At 42.3% G+C, this 19,245-nt stretch overlaps 1 protein-coding gene across 2 annotated transcripts in view; it reads left to right on the top strand.

Moving 5' to 3' along the window:
* ALK (ALK receptor tyrosine kinase) overlaps positions 1 to 19,245 on the top strand; it is a 320,140-nt gene that overhangs the window by 283,249 nt on the left and 17,646 nt on the right. Inside the window, exons 12-22 of one of the 2 annotated variants that reach the window (XM_062605735.1) lie at positions 500 to 662; positions 4,984 to 5,134; positions 7,604 to 7,735; positions 8,665 to 8,809; positions 9,774 to 9,836; positions 11,434 to 11,532; positions 12,509 to 12,661; positions 13,836 to 13,934; positions 15,697 to 15,883; positions 18,041 to 18,131; positions 19,049 to 19,113. In XM_062605735.1, coding sequence (XP_062461719.1) covers positions 500 to 662; positions 4,984 to 5,134; positions 7,604 to 7,735; positions 8,665 to 8,809; positions 9,774 to 9,836; positions 11,434 to 11,532; positions 12,509 to 12,661; positions 13,836 to 13,934; positions 15,697 to 15,883; positions 18,041 to 18,131; positions 19,049 to 19,113 — 1,348 coding nt within the window. Of the gene's footprint in view, positions 1 to 499; positions 663 to 4,983; positions 5,135 to 7,603; positions 7,736 to 8,664; positions 8,810 to 9,773; positions 9,883 to 11,433; positions 11,533 to 12,508; positions 12,662 to 13,835; positions 13,935 to 15,696; positions 15,884 to 18,040; positions 18,132 to 19,048; positions 19,114 to 19,245 lie in introns of those variants that run through there. The other variant, XM_062605736.1, reaches the window with a different exon arrangement.

Below are 19,245 nucleotides of genomic sequence, written 5' to 3' on the forward strand. Positions count from 1 at the left end.
AAGTAATTATCCAAAGTACAATTAATTTACTGTTATGATTTAATCACTGAGATGATGTTGTATTTACAGGGTTTTATCTAATTAACAGTTACTTTCCCATATAAAATAAATTATCAAATGTCTGTAGAAACTGCAGGGGCTGAAATGCACCAGTCTTGAGGTTATGACTGTGACATTTAACAGCCCAGAGAGTAGAGCCCCAAACTGGGTGGTCTGTGTTGCATTTTTTCTCTACTCTGTGATCTTTGCCTTTTTGAGCATTAGAAAAAGTGAAGCTGTGTTCATAGTCATGGTAGTTTTCAGGAGTTGTGGATGAAAAGCTGTCAAATACTGAGATACACAGCACTGAGCCTTTTAAAAGAATTGTGTGCGTATTTGTCCTTGCTAAAACCTCAGGGTCCAGATTCTTCTTTGGTCTGACGAGAGAGTGAACAAAGAGCAAAACAGCTATTTGATCTTTGGATGTTTGGGTCATGCTTTGTACATGTCCTTATTTCAGAACACTGGTTATTCACAACATGTGGTGCCAGTGGACCCTATGGCCCCACACAGAGCCAATGCAACGATGCCTACAGGAACTCCAACCTCAGTGTAATTGTAGGAGCTGAAGGGATTCTCCAAGGCATTCAGATCTGGAGAGTACCAGCAACCAACACATACAGGTAAGGGAACCATCTCTGGTTGTCATGATATATCTTTGTGTTTGAAACATATCCAAACTGCAGATATGTGCTAGGCATATATGAAATATTCAGAAATTTGCCTTGATCTGCTTGGGTTTTACTTCTCCTTGATCCTCTTATTTCCAACCTTTCCTGTCTCAGATTTGTTGTCTGAAAGATGCAACTTGTTGGTGAAAGAGAGAGGAAAAGAAAGAGACCATCTGAGGCAGACACATCTTTAGCCTAAATGGTTACAGGTTAGGAGAGCTCTAGAAGTAGCTGAAAATCAAGCGTTTTGACCTCCCCAGGCCAAGGGGCATGCGTATCCTATGTGCCATCCATTGAATTCTGAGATCATCATGAGTTTTTCCCGCTCTTCACCTAGCATAGGAGGCACAATCTGTGTCAGCATATTTTACAGCATGGCTTGCTCTGCTCAGCATCTTAACTTTCCTGAATATAGGCATGGTAAGTTGAGCCTGAAGCCCGGCTCACTGTTGTAGAATTGGTTTTGGAAGCCAGCCGCCTAGATGTTGGGCTCTGTGGTACTGAGGGTTCTAATGCTTAAATCCCTCTGTGGAGTTATTTTCAAAGGGAGATGATCAGTTCAATGCTCCTTAACCAGATTTTTACCAATCAGTTTTCCTTTTTGCTCTTGCTGGGGTAAGAAGTAAATCAAAGATCAGTTCAGTGTATCATCAAGCCATTACATGCATCAGTTTGTAAGCAGAACTGTTTGAATCAATGACTGACCAGTGGTGGGGTTTTTATGCAACATTCCCTATTGAAACCAATGATGGTATCATGGATTTCAAAGTAGAGCACTCCACTGAAGGCTTTGAACAAATTTCAGTTAAAACTTACTGGCACCTTCCTTTTCTTTCTCTTTATTGAAAAAGAATATTAATATTGAGGATAGATGTCAGCCTCTAACAAGTCTAGTGCAGTTTTGAGAAAGTGGCTAGACTAGGCTAGGCACAAGATCTGCCTGAGTGCCTATTACCACAAGGATTGATGGTAATGAAAAAAGCATTAATGATATTTTACTCAGCTATCAAAAATGAGTTGCCTGAGGTGAACAGAATTTTTCAGGACCAGCATTCAGTAAATATGGTTATAAAGTGTAGCCCAAAAGAGAAGAGGCAATAAACTTGCAACACTGTCATTTTTTTAATATCACAGTGCCCAAGAAGAGCCAGAATTCCAGTGCAACTGTAGGCTGATTTTTGCTACACAATACAAACCACAGGTCCTGCAGGGAGGGCCTGTCTATTTAAGTCCTGTAAATGACCTAATAGACTTTTAGGTTCTGTATAGTTAATAGATGGATAATGTCATTGGTAACCTATACGTAAATGGATGACATTCTCTTCTGCACCTCTTAAGGCTCTGGTAGAGAATTCACAGCCTGGGGAAAGACGGAAATTGTGACTTTAAATTAACTTGACATCATCCTGATTCTGTGCTGCTGAAGGGGCAGCAGAGTCCCCCAGTACAGTATAGCCCTTGGAAAATGTCAAGTTGCAGTATCAGTTCTAGGGCTTTCCAGACTCTGGACCCACTGCCTGTATTTAACTCTCCCCTGCAGGCTTGCTGCACTGTGAATGCTCTAAGTTATCCTGATAGCCATCTCCAATATAGCTGACGCTGAGATAAAACCCTCCAGCTGGCTGTTGGGCTCTTAAGAAACTTGTTGTTGTGCCGTATCAGTGTGTTTTACACTGTGTAATGTAGAGCAGTGAGTTACAGTCCCGATAATTGCATGAGAAGGATAGAGTTTGTGTAGACAGGAGGCAGGATATGTGTTACTAAAGTGCAAAGACAGAAAGCTCGACTTTGCACAGAACTCTACTAGCACTAGCTAACCACACCCAGAAAATCCCACCATGTATGAAGGTCTGCCAAACACTGTAGGTGGCTTCGTTTGAAGACTGGAGTCCTATGTGCTGCGCTGCTGATATGGACAAAATCATCTGGTTTGCTCTCAAGGAGCTGCACATTGTGTAACAATAAAATTAGTCAATATAAAAGAATATTTTTCTTTTCAGATTTCCTTCTAAGCATTCAGAATGTCTTGCCATCCCATAGCTAGGCCTGTGATTAAGTATGAGAGAAGTGAACTGTAATAACTTACACATTACCATCCATTATCCAATTTCTTCCAGTTTTTAAGGTAAGAGTGTTTGGTTCATTTTGCCGAGTGCTCCGTTTGTTGTTATTTCCACTGTCCTCTCTTTTCTTTGGTCTCTTCTTGTAAGGTAACACAGGAACACAGCACAGTGGAATGCAAAAAAATGTCCTAAGTTGACCAGCCCAGGCACTGGATTTTCTTATATCCTCAAAGCTAGCTCCAGTGTCTCCCATGACTTGTCTACCTAGAGGTGTTTTTTTTCTACAGCCCTGGTTTGCACAGCCAATGCACTCTGCTCATCCTGATTCTTCCTGAAGATAGTTTTCTTTTTCGGTTCCTACAACTATCATAGAAAAAGAAAAGGAGGAAGATAGTAGAAGGCATTCTGTGTTCTGAGTATAGCTACTCGGAGTGGTCTGAATCTTTCTTCAGGGCCAGTATGGTTAAATTAATTCCTTCTGTGAAAGGAAGTTTTGCCTAAGGAAAGGGATCCTGCTAAAACTTGAAGTCAACATAACCCATCTGGTTAAATAGTGACACCCATTTTGAATAAGGACTGACTGTCACCTGAATCTACCTTGTTTTATTTGTGTGCAGCTTTTGAATGCAGCCAGAATGGTTTCTCCTGACCTCATTGCTGGTATGCAAAATCTGTTCATACACAGAAAAATATGGCCCCTACTTGCAGCCAGTTAGCCCTGCCAGCTTGCTGTGCCTGACAGTGCACCTCATTAGCCATTACAGAATTCTACAGCAAATGCACTCAGCCTTCAGATTCATGCAGCATCTGTTCAGGGTAGCCCAGTGCTATGTGTCCATCACTTTTCCTGCTGGCTCCAGTGCAGCCTTACTGAGGAATGATGGCTTTGGTTATCAGCAGTGGCATGAACATAATCGTGTCACACTGTGAGGATCTAATGTGCTTTATGGAGCACTTGGTGCTCCATAGTTGCTTCAACTTCAGAACATGCTGGCTGCCTCAGAGCAGTATCACAAGGTGAGTTCTTCGTGCTAATCACTAAGGCAAGTTGCTGGCTGAGAGTGAGCTGGCTGCCCAACCTGTTCAGGTGCTCACGTGTGGTGGGCGCTGCTGGTTTGTTCTGCTTGTAACCTGTTTGCACTTGACTGTGCTGGGGAAAGCCCAGCCAGGTGCTAGAGGAAAGGAAGAGTTAAAGCAGAGCACCTATGTTGTAACTGGTTAGAGAAGGCTGTGTTTTCAGCCCAGCAGTCATTGTTTATATGCTCCAGGTTGAATTCTGCTCTTCTGGAAATAGCTGCAAGCTACCAATGTCAGTGGAGAATCACCTGCTTATTTCAGATCTATGTTGAGCTTGTACCCACCACTGAATTGCTCAGGAAGTTGAGTAACTCTGTCTTTTGTTGTGGCAGAGATGTGTGTTTTATCATGATTATAAAGTGCTTTGAAATCCTTTGACAAAAGCTGCAAATTTTTTATATACTTCAAAAGGGGGAGGAGGAGCTGAGCATTGCAGGGGTACAGACAAATCTTTGGGACGTCAGAATCTTAAGTCCCAGAATGCAGCAGTCTGTATATGCAGCCTAGCCATCCTTTGCTGGAAACAACGAGATGTTCATGGTGACTGAGTTTAGCTGGGAGGCTTTTGCCTTGTTTACTGCAGGTAGTGTTGTGTCCATCTACTCTTCTATATTCCTCTGGTCCTGGGAATAGGAGAGCTGTTTCCCATCTGGTTCATGCTACCAGGACCAGTTATGCTGTCTGCTTTCTCAAATCTCCCCCGTCAATCTAGTGCTTAATGTTCACTTTAGCCATATGTGCTGTACTTACCAGTTCTTCTGCTTCTGTTCTTTCTCTTCCTTGCTGCAAACCTCTCAAGGGGATGCCTTTTGGGAAACAGGATGTGTTTCATGGTTTAAGTTTGAAACTGCAGGGGCTTGCTCACTCTGTCCTCAGTGAGTGTTTGTCCAAGAATCAATGTGAAAGAAGCCGTTTTATAGCTACCTAAGTTCATAGATCCACATAGAGCAGAGAACCTCAGTCTTCAAGCTTTGGGTTTAGATTTATTTCAAGTGTCAGGTCTTCAGGGCACCACTCTGTGACACTGCATAGAGTTCAGGTGTGCAAAACACCCAGTGCCCAGAAGTGCCTCGAGTACCTTCCACCTGTCTGGGACAACTCGGTTGCTACACTCTTGTTTTCTTTTCTTGCAGCATCTCAGGCTATGGAGCTGCTGGTGGGAAAGGAGGGAAGAATACCATGGTCCGGTCCCATGGCGTGTCTGTACTGGGAATTTTTGACCTCCAGAAGGATGATACTTTGTATATCTTGGTGGGACAGCAAGGAGAAGATGCTTGTCCTAGTGTAAGTGATTGCCCTTTCTGTTTTGTCCTAATCCCTTCTACAAATCTGTGGAGTTTTGTCTCTTTACAGAGAAAATTGTTCTCCTTGAGGGGGTTGAGCTTATATGGTTCAAGGGATAGTTACAGTTTTACTGGGAGGACATAAGTATGAAGAGATGAAGTACCGTGTCCCTGTTCTCACTTCCTCTTCAACATTTGGGCCCCCTTGATTATACACTACAGCTTCCTGACTGATATATGTATCTCAGAGCATCTGTGTGGGTTTTCTGAGGGAAAAGGCAACCTGGCCTTCCTTTCCTCTGGAGATCAGTCTTCAAGGTTGACTTCACAGTGCTTGGTCTTTGCTCTGCTGTTAAGCCTAGCCCTGAGAGACACCCACCTCACATGGCCTGTTTGGTCTGGAGACACCCACCTCACAGGGCCTGTTTGGTTATTCTCTGTATGGGAATGGGAAAGACAAATTAATCACCACTGGGTCAGTCCTGATTTTTGTGTTACTAGCCAGTTGTTACTGCAGATGCCTTGACAGAAAGGTGCAACTTCTACCATTTGCAGGCACAATAATCTATTAATCGTTTAGTATTCTTTGGAGGATGAGGGAACAAGAGGTTCTTATGGAGGGAACTAGGCATTATCTGATGAAATTTCACCTGCAGGTTTGAGCTGGATATTTAAATGCTGTGCATTTCTCAGCTGCTAATGGCTGGCATCCAAGAGATAAAAGTTTAGCAGTCTGTTACAGCAGGGGAAGGTTGAAGGACGCAGACAAGAAAGAGGGGGTCTCAAGGCTGGGTACCGAAGTAAATAATGTTAAAACTATTATTATACATATCTACAAACAAACCATTAACATGAAACCTCTTTGAAATGAGAAATGTCCTAGCTCAAGCTTCCATCTAATGTCTATAACTAGGACATTCCAGCTCAGTGTAATATATGGACTCATTAAATTGCAGACCACTGTAATCTTGGTGAGAATTTATTGAGTGCTAATGCAATTCTTTTATTGAGGCAAAGAGATTGCATTGACTTGTAGAAGGGACTTTTACTAGATTGAATTGTAATCAGTTATGTCTTTGCCATGAAGGATTATTATTTTTTTAATTTAATTGTAATGTAGTGGTTCCTTTGGGTCATTGACATTGTCATTTTATTAATCATTCCTACCCAGCCCCAAATCAATTACAGAGAGGGAAAACTAGGGAAAGGAGGATTAAATAGTTCCATAGGCAAGTTTGCACACACAAAATGGGTGCTATTTATTCTGTGGCACAACCTAGGACACGTCTTGTGGTCAAGAAAATAATTTGTAACTAGGGGATGCTTTTATCAAGTTCCTCTTCCAAAAGAAAACACATACTTGGAAGCAGAAGGAAGCAGGTCAGTCCTACTATAACAACTGTTAGTGCATTTTTCACTTAGAGTGTTTCTGGCTTAGTGAGTTCAGTGTGTATAACAAGAACATGTTACTGAGGTGAAGCGTATAAAATAAGATAGAAGCAAAGTTTGCAAGCTGCAGATACTCGGAGCAGAGTCTTGATTGTTGTGCACTTTAGTGCTCCAATTTAAAATAGAAGCAACAGCTAGATCATAGTCCAGAAGTACTTATAAATGTTTTGTTTGAAATCAGTTAGTGAATTCAGTGATTTGCCTAATACAGAAGGTTCATTACATTTGGTGCTAATTGTTGGAGGGGAAAAAATGCTAAGTAGGAAACACAGTGACTTATTAGCGAGGTATTTGTTTTAATATCAGGTCAACATTGCAACCAAAGGTGGGATTGCACCTATTTGCTATGCTTGGAACTGGCTAGCATTGGTAATTATAGAAAAAAATGCTGCTACAGCGTGTATCAGGTAAACACCAATACTTGCCTGGAAGTCTAGGTGGCTAGTCTATGTTGAGCTCATTGCTACTGTCCATGCTATGACTGTCTAAAGCTAGCTCTGGTACATCTATGTGAACCACTGATACACCTGATATTCTGGGTAGATGCACACTGGCTGCTGGGCCCCAGCCAATAGGGCATTAGAAGAGGAGTAAAGAAGCTTGGGTTCTCTCTGTATCTCTGCCATTTGGCTGTTTTGTGACATGGGGCAAGTCACATAATCTGCTGAGTTACTCCCTTCTGCAGCTTATGAAATACAGATAGTTTATGCTAGGAAGTATTTGCAGTAAATTCTGCTACATCCTGTATGTTAAAAGTTTATGGAGCTGTTGTACATGGTAATAGATATCAGCACTGAGCTTGCTTCAAAATAATTCAATTTAAATGGCAACAAATTCTTCTGACAAAGGTTGAAGCAAAAAAGCAATATTCTTCTAGAAGAGCATTCATTTGTTTCTGCTTATGTAATTTCACTGGAAGACAGTTTATTGGCTTGGGACTGTGAAGGATCCACAAGGCCTGTGTGTGTACAAGGGCATGGAGATTTCTTACCAGAATTCAGACCTGGTCTTCTGTTTGCAGACTAATGAAGTTATACAGAAAGTCTGCATTGGAGAGAACAATGTGATTGAAGAGGAGATACGTGTGAACAGAAGTGTCAATGAATGGGCAGGAGGAGGTGGAGGAGGGGGAGGTGCAACTTACATATTTAAGGTATGGAAACATAGTCCTTGTGCATCTTCAACATGAACACATCCTGCCACTTGTTTCTAGTGTCGCAGCCTGAAGTTTCTGAGAACCCTATCTACATCTCTGGGAAAGAGTCCACAAAGGGAGCTTGGGGTATCCTTCATCTCCAGTTGATAGCTATAGAGAGCCGAGTTGGCCTTTCACAACTGTATGCCGTACCATGGCCGCATTTGCTTCAGTGGCTTGGTTCCTTTGCAAACATAATAGTTGGACCTGGATTATTATTTTTTTTTCAGTGCTAGTGGAGATGCTGAAGCATAATTCTACAGTAAATTCCTCATGACTTTATTCAAATCTGTCATTGTGGAACATTAGATTTCAGCTACATTTGGCCTGTACTGTGCAATGACAAGAAAAGTTGAGGATAGCCTGTGTGTTTTCTGTTCGCAACCCTATAGCTAGGGGCCGCTGATCTTTTCTGTCATGTACTAGCTGAGAGAGTGCTCATTCCAAACAGCAGTTTCAGGCAATATGTTTAGATCCCTCAGCTTCTACATAATTCTACATAACCCTGCATGCTTATGTAGTTTCCAGTTTAGCAGACTTTATGGGTACAGAACTATATTGCACTGTGTAGAGCAGCGTTTCTTAGCTATTTCATTTGATGAAAGTCGTCATACAGTAACATTACAAGCTTTCCAACAGCCATCAACACTGTAGGTACAATTCATAGAGCTGCTGATGCCACTGTTCTCTGTTGCAGAACTTAGGAGGACTAGTGCTGTTCATTAATCTTTTGAATGTGGGTGCATAAATAATGCAATGGCGATTTGTAGTGCTGAGTGGTCCTAGATGCCTGCTTAGTGCAACATGCAGTAACTTCCATGTGGTTAAACTTCTGTTTGTGTGTTTCACTCAATTTGAACGCTTCCTTTGTTTCTGAATTTGTTAAGATGGAGAATGGAGAGCCGGTCCCCTTGATAATTGCAGCAGGAGGTGGTGGCAGGGCCTACAGGGCCAAAACAGACACATTTCATCCAGAAAGGCTGGAGAATGATTCCTCTATTCCAGGGCTGAATGGAAATTCAGGAGCTGCAGGTAAGGGAATTTCTTCTTTTTAAGAAAACCTTTGTGAATATGTGGTACTCCCAGATTCCTCCTCACAAGGAGGTGAAGCAAAAACACAGTTCAGGGGAACATGGAAGAATAACAGATGCATATAGGATATAACACCGCACAGGATACTTGGCCTAAATCATCAGAGATGGTATAGCCATAGCAATGGCAACATTCTCCCAAAATAATGTAGTCTCTCTCATAAGCAAAGTTGTTTGATTTTTGATGTGGGAGTTTCAAGTGCCACCCTCTCACGGCCATCCTGATCCCTGCACTGTTTTGTGCTGTGTAGACATACTCACAGTTTCCCTGACTTATGCAGAAAGAGCATAATTGCACCCTGGCTAGAAGTCTCTGTGAAGAGACCTTGGATTGAACAACCAGCAGAGCTAAAAGTGAGTCACTGGTGAGTGTATTATATTTAGAGTGGGACTGGGACATGTTTTTACATCCCTTTCACTAAATTCCTTTTGTTCCACTTTAGAACTGACATAAGTTTTTTTCAAAAGTACTTTTTGCAAAGGGAAGGGGAAGGCTCTGTAAGCCAGAAACAAGTGGTTGGGGAGTAGACAAGGATATCTTTATACATTTTCCATAGAAAATACTTGGTCTTGTTTGTGTCATGGAAGAAAATTAACTCTATCCTATCTGAAACCAAGACAGTATGGCAGGTGAAAAGAGGTTCTGATGATGAATGTGGTCAGAAACTCTACAGAAAGGTCAATGTAGCACTGTGTAGCAAGCACAATCTCCTCTTCTAACCAAGGCATGAGATTCTTACTTTCAGCTGAGGTGCTTTGACGGAGTGTTTGTTCTGCAGATACTGGCAGTGCTTGTGGGGTTTGGGTTTTTTGTTTGGTTGCTTTGGTTTGGGTTGGTTGGTTGGTTGGTTTTGCTTTCACAAAAATAACCCCTGCATGTGCCTTTTCTCTTCTCTTAACTGCAGGTGGTGGAGGTGGCTGGAATGATAACACTTCCTTCCTGTGGTCAGGAAAATCCTTGCTGGAAGGTGCTACTGGAGGAAGATCCTGCCCCCAGGCCATGAAGAAGTGGGGGTGGGAGACAAGAGGGGGTTTCGGAGGGGGTGGAGGGGGGTGCTCCTCAGGTGGAGGAGGCGGAGGATATATAGGTAAAGTGGCTTCGTGTTCAAGGTGTTCCTTCCCCTCCTTTAGTTCTAATGATCAGCAAAATGCTGATAGATAATTCTCCTGTAGCTAGCATATTTGACTGTTATGTATTAGTATGTCTGTGTGTTGCCTTTTTAGCACTAGATGAACGTATGCCATTTAGTCTTTGAGCACATAGTCAGATGTCAGTGCCTCAGCTGTAACTCTGGCTTTGCACTCTGCAAAATGGGCCATCAAGATCCTGCTGTGATTCTTGAACCTTCTATTTGGGGTTATAGTGCTGAAGAAGGAGGAGCTACAGGCTGTGTTCTCCCATTGCCAGCATCATGGTTTTGAGGACTTTGCTCCTGGAGACTGGCAGCCAGGCTTTATGCCTGGGGAGAGATGCAGCTTCTTCTACCCTGCCCTGCTGTGGGTGAACCTTGGTCCTGTGCAGATTTTCTCTGGGGGCAGAGGCTCAGCCTGCCAGCCAGGACCCCTCTTAATAACAATGGTGGTGTTGGCTTCAGTCAACAAGGAGCTAATTTCATGTGCTGCAGGTCTCAGGGCAGCTGTCAGATGGCATTACGTTGATTATAACTGGTGTGGGCCAGATTCAAGATCTCTAGTAACACTTAATCTCCTGGGCCACATAGATTTTCCAGCCATCTGCACTGTGGTGGACTTACTTAACCCCTGGTTCTCCACAGCTTATATCTAGTATATGATAGACAAGAAATCCTGAGAAGTCATGAATTTAAATGATTAAGTGCATGTTTTGTACCAGTATTACTGTGTAATGCTTCTTTTTCCAGCATATTGCCTCATATAACATCATTTTTGTTTCACTGAAGATGGTTAAAGAAGAAAACCCATTTTTGGATGGGGGGGGGGAATCTTTGCATGCTTGTAGTACAAAATATATGGCCCGTACTGTGCTTCTGGTATCTTTTATGTATTGCCCATACTTTGCTCCTTGTATGTTCTGTATGCCCAAGCACAAAAGTGTAATTCATAAATTCCTTCGGTGTCCACTCCTGGTGGACCACCCTGCTTTCAGGGTGCAAAGGAGAGGAAGGATATCAGCTTATTCATTCCCCCTGCTGACAGTACATACCTTGATCAGCAAGGGTACTGGACCCTAGAGGACTGGTGTTTTCCAGTCTTTTGGCTACATTAATTTTAAGAAAAGCTTACATGTTTCATAGCATCCAAATGGTTAAAGATGAAGTTTGTGCCTTAGTTTGCAATAGCCAGCCTAAAACAGAGCTAAGAATTTGATTGTCACAAGCTGCTGCTATTAAAGTTCTGGAGATAAAAGACCAGTGGTTCATGCCACAAGTTGCTAAGTATTTCCTATATGTTAAATACTTTGATTTATTCTCTTTTCTCATTTGGATGTCTCCCTAAATATGCTGAAGTCATGCATGTTTAAATGCTTATCTGTATTTTAGTGCCAATGCGCCTCCATCTGTTAAGGTAACTTCTGGTTTGACATAGGTGGCAATGCTGCAGTGGACAATGACCCAGAGATGGATGGGGAGGATGGTGTGTCCTTTATTAATCCAATTGGTACTTTATACACTCCAGCACTTAAAGGTATTCATATTAGTCTGAAGTCTTCTAGTGGGTTTATTTCACGTTAAGAATAGTTTGCATCTGTAGGGCACTTTACAACCCTTTGGGTACAGCTTACTGCCATAATGAACATGAGGGGGCAGAAAGATCACATAACAAAGTCCAATGGAGAATAAACAGAAGTAGCAGGAAGAAGCTGGGAAGAAAAAGCATCAAGGCTACTAGAAAACACTTCCCAACAATACAGTCTATCAACCTATAGAATAATTTTGGCCAAGGAAAGTGGTAACAGAACCTGAATAGTTAAGGTGATTCAGGAAAGAAACAGACAAAGCATGTGACTCTTCACTGACAAAAACCACATTCCTTAGAGCATCCCTCAGCAAAGTATCCAGGTTGGACCAGGGAGTTTCTAAAGAAAACAGTACAGTGCTGCCCAGCAGTGGTAGTGATAAATACTGCAATTCCAGTCTGTGCCGAGAAGTCAGTGTCTTGAATATGTTTGTGATATGTTCAGAAAAATACAAAAATATGTATTTGCTCAAAAATCCAGGCTGCTTTAGAGCAGCCAAAAGTGTTTTCAAATACAGATGCACTCTAGCCTGAGTGATTCAGCCAGAAAGTTTTGAAACCACTGTAGCGTTTGACCTGAGAGGGAGTAAAGACCAAGAAAGAAAAGGGTGAGCCCCACAGACTGCTGAAAGGGCAGGTTTCCCTTAGCCTTGGCAGCAGCCTCCTTGCTAGCCTGGTAGGACTATCTGCTCAAAGAGCCAGTGCAATTCAACTGCACTGGGGCTAATATAGCTGGATGTTGTTTCCTACATGAGAAAAGGTCGGGAGCTATGGAAGGTGGGGAGAAATCAGCCTCTTAGATGGGGCCCACCCTGCCACATCTGGCAGTTGTGAACACCATGCTCCCTATTTCTGTTAGTGCTCAAGGGAATGTAATGAATGATCTTCACAGTAATTAACACAGCTTCTTTCATCCGCTCCCTAGTGACAGAGGGGCACGGAGAGGTGGATATTAGGCTGCATCTTAACTGCAGTCACTGTGAGATGGATGAGTGCCGTGTTGATCTTGAGACTCAAAAAGTCATTTGCTTTTGTGAACCAGGCACAGAGTTGGCTGAGGATGGTGTGTCTTGCATAGGTAAGTAGGGGTATGGGGTAGGCTCCTAATGTGGGAAACAGAAAATGTATGGCAAAAGTATAGTTTGGACTGTAAGCCATCCTGAAAGTGTTACCAAGTCTTTCTTAAAACTGGCTCCTGTTGAATGTTATGTTCTGCTGGTATATGGTGCAGTTATTTTGCTAGGATATAGATACATCAGTGCTGAGGAATCGTGCACAGAGCAGCATTACTGGTTTGCTTTACCATATATGTTTGGCATGCTGGGCCGCACTGAGGAGAGTCAAATTTTGTGTCTAGTTGTGCTGATACTCATATTCTGCTCTGAAATCATGAAAGCTAGCTCACTGAAGGAATTGTCTAGCTAAACTTAAGTACCAGGTCAGTCCTCTTAGGAAACAAGGGAAGGGAGAATATAGTTCCTTTGGATTTGGACATACCAGGTGCAAGTGCAGAATCTGTGTGAGATTCTGAAGACAGAACTTGCCTTATTTGAAAGACCAAGTGCTCAGAGCTCCATTACTAGTTTTGCTTCATATTCTTGCCGAGCAGTTAGAACAAGTGACTCCAGGGTTTTGGGATCCTGCTCTCAGCTTCATCACTGGCATGGGAAAATTGTTCTGTATTTTTACCATTCCCATCTGTAAAATGGGTAAAAAGCATGGTCATTTTGCCAGCGTGAAGTAAACCTTAATAGATGGTCATTCAGTGCCTTGTGATCCCAAGTGAGGATGCAGCTATGGAATACTTCAACCTACACTTACTGTTATCAGGTTTTTGTGCCTAGATTAGATGCATTTAGGAGATGATATATTGCAGTCCTCCTTCTGCTTTTGCTGTGATTTGGCATCAATAGCAGCACTTTAACCCTGGCAATGTAATGTTCTTTCTACCTCCCCAACCTCCTGCCCCTGGTTTTTATGGTCTTGTTTTCATTCCCAGGGAGTGCACATATTAATTTGTTGATAGAAAACCATCTGTTTTAATGGCTTGATATTAATTGAGGAAAAGTGAAACAATGAGGTATTAGGGGTCAGAGATCCTGGGAGCAGATCATGCCAGAGGTTGCTCCCTACACTGTAGGAACAGCAGATGAGTAAATGGAAGAAGGAGCAGAAAAATCAGTCTGAAAAAAAGTGATTGCTGGAATATCATTTCAAACATGTAATTCCTTCTTCTTTTGCTTCTGTTACAGCTGAGCCAGTGGTTCATCTCCCCCTCTCCTTGGTCTTGTCTGTAGTGACTTCAGCATTGGTGGCTGCTTTAATTTTGGCTTTTTCAGGAATCATGATAGGTGAGTGTTTCTCTGCAAAAGATATTTCCATATGAAGGCTGGATGTGAGCCAGGGATAATTGGACCCTGGGAGGCAAAGGATTCAGGTTTTTAACTACTGCGGTATTTAATGACACCTTCCCACACACATGCCTTAACTTCAGATTTCAGTAGTTGTTTCCAACCACAATTACCAATTTGAGGAGGTTTCAGTTACTGACTGCATCTTGAAAGAGACGTGATTCCTTGTGTTGTAGTGTAAAGCTGCCAGAACACAGCTGCCACTGTTTCCTTGAGATCTGGTGTTGGTCCTTAATGCCTAAAAGCAAGATTTTTATTTGTGTGCCTATATACAGCTTTTGTCTCTTAATGTATGTCATTTAGGCTTGAAATTCTCACATAGGCTCCCTTTTTACAAACTGCTACTTAGTAGGATTTGGGCATTCTTGGCATCTTTATTTGAAATTCTAAAAGCTACTTTTCACCCTTTCATTTTCCTTTTTTAAACAGTTGTTCACTTTCATTCAATTGCAAGCAGAATAGATCTGAATCAATGAAAAGCAGCCAGGGATTCAAACCACAGCCCTGCCACCTTTCTTTGGCCACACTGTATACAGTCTGGAGGAGGGGAGGGATGTACCCAGAGCAGTAAATGGCAACTGTTAAATTAGACCCGTGCAGCTGTTTCAGTTTTAAGAATTTCAGGAGTTATCAGTTGCACACACATGGTCCTACATGTATGATTGCTGGCCCAACAGTACTCCTTTAAAAATACTAATTAGTTCTCAGGGAATGGAAGAGTAATCCTCTTTCTATCCAACCACCCTATCATTGCCATCTCAGGAAAGAGCAGTGATGTAAAAAATCAAAGCAAAAGCAATGAGGAAGAAAATGGAGGACAGGAAGGGTTTGTGGATAGGTCATTACATCCATCTGCCTTTGTGACTGCGTGTTTACCCCTTAAATTCTTCCCCTGAGCAACGTCTGCTGGAGAAGATGCAGTATCTATTACCATCACAGGCTTTGGGCTCAATCAGCTCCCTCAGAAATCAATACTAAGGGTAACAGTGGTTTAACCTGCTCATGATTGGCATCTTGCTTCGAAAAAAAATACTGCAATATCAATTACTATTTCAAGAACTATCCACAGGATGTCTTCTTTCAAGGCGTGATTCCTTAATGATGTTTCAGAAGTATCAGTGAAGTGATTGAAGGAATATTACACTACCATAAACTGATTTCAAATGTAGTCCAACCCTGTTGTTTAGAAACATGAAGTTTTGCAAAATGAGCTAGTTTTCTGTACAGTGTGTTATTCTGAGGGAAGAGTTTATTCTATAAATTTTTGAACAATATGATGCAATAACGCATTTCAGATTTTAATCACTTCTGTGTGATTTAGGAAAGCAGGTTATATCCCAGGTTTGCAACTGGATTCATTCTTGGAAGGTCCAGTTAAACTAAAGAGCTAAACTAAACAGAACTAACTAAACTAAAACAAAAACTTCAGAACTATGAAATCAGAAATCTCCACAAGTGAGGTTCATTGTACTTCTTCCAAACAGTTCATGAGCAAGCCTGTTTCTTTGGAAGATGTATAAATCAAAAGTTCCTGGAAACTTCAGATTCCATCTGTATTTATTTGATACACAGAAATATGACAGTCTGGTTTGATTCACTGAAATTTGGCCACATAGCAAATTCCAGTGAGATGTGCTGCACAGCTGCTGTCTTGTTCCAAAGTCAATCTGTGTCTCTGGTGCTCTGTATTCTCCATATGCAGTATATCGTCGGAAACACCAGGAGCTACAAGCCATGCAGATGGAGTTACAGAGCCCAGAATATAAGCTGAGCAAGCTGCGTACCTCCACTATCATGACAGACTACAATCCCAACTACTGCTTTGCAGGGAAGACCACATCCATTAGTGACCTCAAAGAGGTGCCTCGAAAAAACATCTCTCTCATCCGGTAAATTCATCTTTGCCTTCCCCGTGCTTCACACTATGTATACGTATATGCTGGCTATCTAACAGGAACTCACATCTTTGTGCAGGCACATACAAATTCTCATGCGCTTTTAGGCTCATGCCCCTTTTCATAAGATATAGTTACAGGTAGTTAAGCTTGTGTGGAGAGGACTAGACTTTGGCAGTCTCGTTGACCTTTTACAGGTGCAGTGCTAATCTGGGAGTATGAGAGGAATTGAAGAGTCACCATCAGTAACTCCGACACATCTTTTGCAGACTGTGCAATGGATGGGCCATTTCCAGTATTAACTGATGAAATGCTGGGAAGGCTGAGGCTTCTAGGAGGCTCTTTTAAAGTCTTTCGTGAAGATAATGACATCCTTAAGTAAAAGAGCAGGAAAATCAAGGGGGTTGAGACTGTCATACAGTATAAAACAAAAACCCACCCAGGAATATAAAGCCAGCAGGGTAGTCATGTCTACATCAGAACTTCTGGAGAGTTCGAAATAGTCTCTCAAGAAACACTTGAAAATTCAGTGTTCTTTCCCACGTTGCTCTTCTGCAGTGTACAGTGTGTGCCATTTGTCAATGTGACACTACCCTGGTGCCATGCAGTTTTACACAGAAAACTGGGAAATTGAAGCAGGAGAGCTTAGAAGACTAGTGAGCTTATGCTGCTAGTAACGATGCTACTCAGAGCAGTCTATGCAGTCTGCAGTGCTTTGCTGTCTTATCTCACTCTCCCTTACCTGCACGTCTTTATGGACTGCATCTGGAAGTTTCCAGTGTACCCTGTGCTGCTGCTGCCTTTGTTACTTGGGCTCTGGAAGGATTTTTGAAGTATGGCAAGCTGCAGAGGGCTGGGAATTGATAAGGGCAGGGACTTTTTGGGAGGAGGTTGCATTATGAGCTGTAGAGATCTTGTTCTATACACTCAGTCTGTATTAAGTTGGTCAGGCTTAGCCAAGAATAGTGTTTCAAGCTGATACCTACAAAATGTTATTAAAAGAAGTGGCTGAGTCACAGGCAGTGCAAGTCCTTACTGTGGTTTCACTGGTCTTTATCCTGGCGAAACTACAGACAGAGCTTGTGCAACAACAGAGCAGATTGCCCATAGCAGCACCTATTTGGACAGCCAGAAGGGCAACAGCCCATACAAAAAGAGTCCACCAATAGACCAGAGAGCAGAATCAGGGAGGCTCCCAAGCCAGGTCTGGCTTTACCAGGAAGGTACCTGTTGTAGAAGAGAGCCTTATTGAGAGCCTTTTACCTGGACCAAGATGCAGGAATGTCTCTTAGATGCTTGAACTTACCACCCAATGTGCAACTCACGCAGGGTTAAGAGGGACTCAGGATCTGGGAGGCAGCCTCATTCCCTCTGAGTTATGTCATTACGACATGCCACTTATGTGCTATAGCTATTGTTGTACCAGTTGACTTAATGTGAACTGAGGAAAGACTGAATAGACAGGTATGCAAAATCTGCATCACAAGGACATAGGACAGGATCTGTTGTGTGATTACTGTATTTCCTTTCTCTTTTTCTTATGCCCTTATTCAAAATAAAACTGTAAATTTCATAATATGATCAGTGCTAGAAACTATTCTCAGCATGAGTTCCTAGAGCAGAGTGCTTTACAAAGCCCTATCATCACCATTTACTGGCTAAGGTACTTACCCAGAATTACAGAATAAATCAGGAAAAGATCTTGGTTTAGAATTCAGGTCCTTTGAGAACCATTTTGCTTCGTAGTTTCTTTTTCAATGTTTTCTTTATGGTGGTGAATAAATATCATGGGAACTGTTAATGTGTTTAGGGTGTGGGAACACCAAGACTTAAGACCTATCTTTATTGACCTGTTTTGAAGGGCCCACCACTGTAGCACTGACACCAACACCATAGAAGAGTTCTATCTACTCAGTGCCAGCAGCTTAATTTCACTGGTGACTTTGTTTTTGAGAATTGCTTTCACTACCAATTAAATACATTGTAGGTCCAGGAAAGATCACATCAATGTCTGGTTCCCTGCATAGTGTCCATATCCAGTTACCCTTGTTTCACTGCTGTGAAAATTGTGAGCCCCATCTGTGATCTGCCACAGTCTTGTAATGTGTGTTCTCTGTAGTAAAACCTTCTTGTCTTCTCTGGTCTGTCCAGGGGTTTGGGCCACGGAGCCTTTGGTGAGGTATATGAAGGTCAGGTGGCAGGGATCCCCAGCGACCCCACTCCCTTGCAGGTGGCTGTGAAAGTAAGTGAAAGTGTATGAGTTATCATGATGGTTTCATGCATCTTTCACCTTAGAGTCCCAATGCATTATAAAAATGAAGATGAATTAAGCGTTACTGTAGTACTGAAGGATGTGGCTAGAAAGGTTACTGCTCTGTTGCAACACTAATCCATCACAGTTGATGGTACAGCTTGTAACATACGGGCTTTGTGAGACTATTAGAAGATGTTTGTAAGTAGTAAATAGCAAAGATTTCCCACACAGCTGCAGTTTGATAAATAAATCCATCCTCTGTCCATCCTCCACATGCTGTGTCTGGTGTTGACATCTGTTAAAAGCCTTTGAGTCAGAGGCCAAAGTCTTCACAGGGCCAAGAGCAGCATGCATCATGGAGCCTGCAGGTAGGAGATAGCTGGTTTTCCAGGGATCTCACCACTCCCATTACAGGATGGATATGGACTGGATGTGTAGCTGTATCCTAAGAGGCCCTGATAAGGTTCTCCAGGCCTTCAGCAGCCTACCTAGCTTGTTTTTTCCTAGAGATTACGTAGCAGCATAGTCCTACTGCTGGTTATAGTTCATAGTCTTGCTGGGAGGTAGGAGTACTGAACTGTGAGAGAACTCAGGAACTGTGGTCTCTTTCCTCATCCTCTGTACCACAGAGTCCCATGTATTGAGCACTGTACCCTGTGCACTCTGGGCTATTTCCTTTGCCGAGAGGAGGATGACTGCTGTTGATGGGCCATGTGTTCTGATCTTCACCTTTCAAGAGACTTCACAGTCTAGATTAGTAATGGTCTAACTGTTATCTTAGAGTGAGGTTTCTCTTAGAGAAACAAGGATTGCTGCAGAGAATGTTAGTGCTTTTGATGTGCCAGGTGTTCTACATCTGTAAGTTTAAATATCTTCTCCTCATCAACCTGTTCTGTCTTTTCCAGACATTGCCAGAAGTATGTTCAGAGCAAGATGAATTGGACTTCCTCATGGAAGCTCTCATTATTAGGTGTGTATAAATAAAGTCAACAGCACTCGTATAGGCTTGAAAAGCTAGCAGTGTAAAGAATAAAGTTGCTTTAAGAGGTAATGTCCATGCAACACAGCTAGTTGTTTTAGTGCATAGCTGTGAATATTTTAC

The sequence above is a fragment of the Pezoporus occidentalis genome, unplaced genomic scaffold (genome assembly GCF_034315485.1).
Source record: "Pezoporus occidentalis ecotype Australia unplaced genomic scaffold, CSIRO_AGI_Poc_V1 ctg93, whole genome shotgun sequence".
Taxonomy (NCBI): domain Eukaryota; kingdom Metazoa; phylum Chordata; class Aves; order Psittaciformes; family Psittacidae; genus Pezoporus; species Pezoporus occidentalis.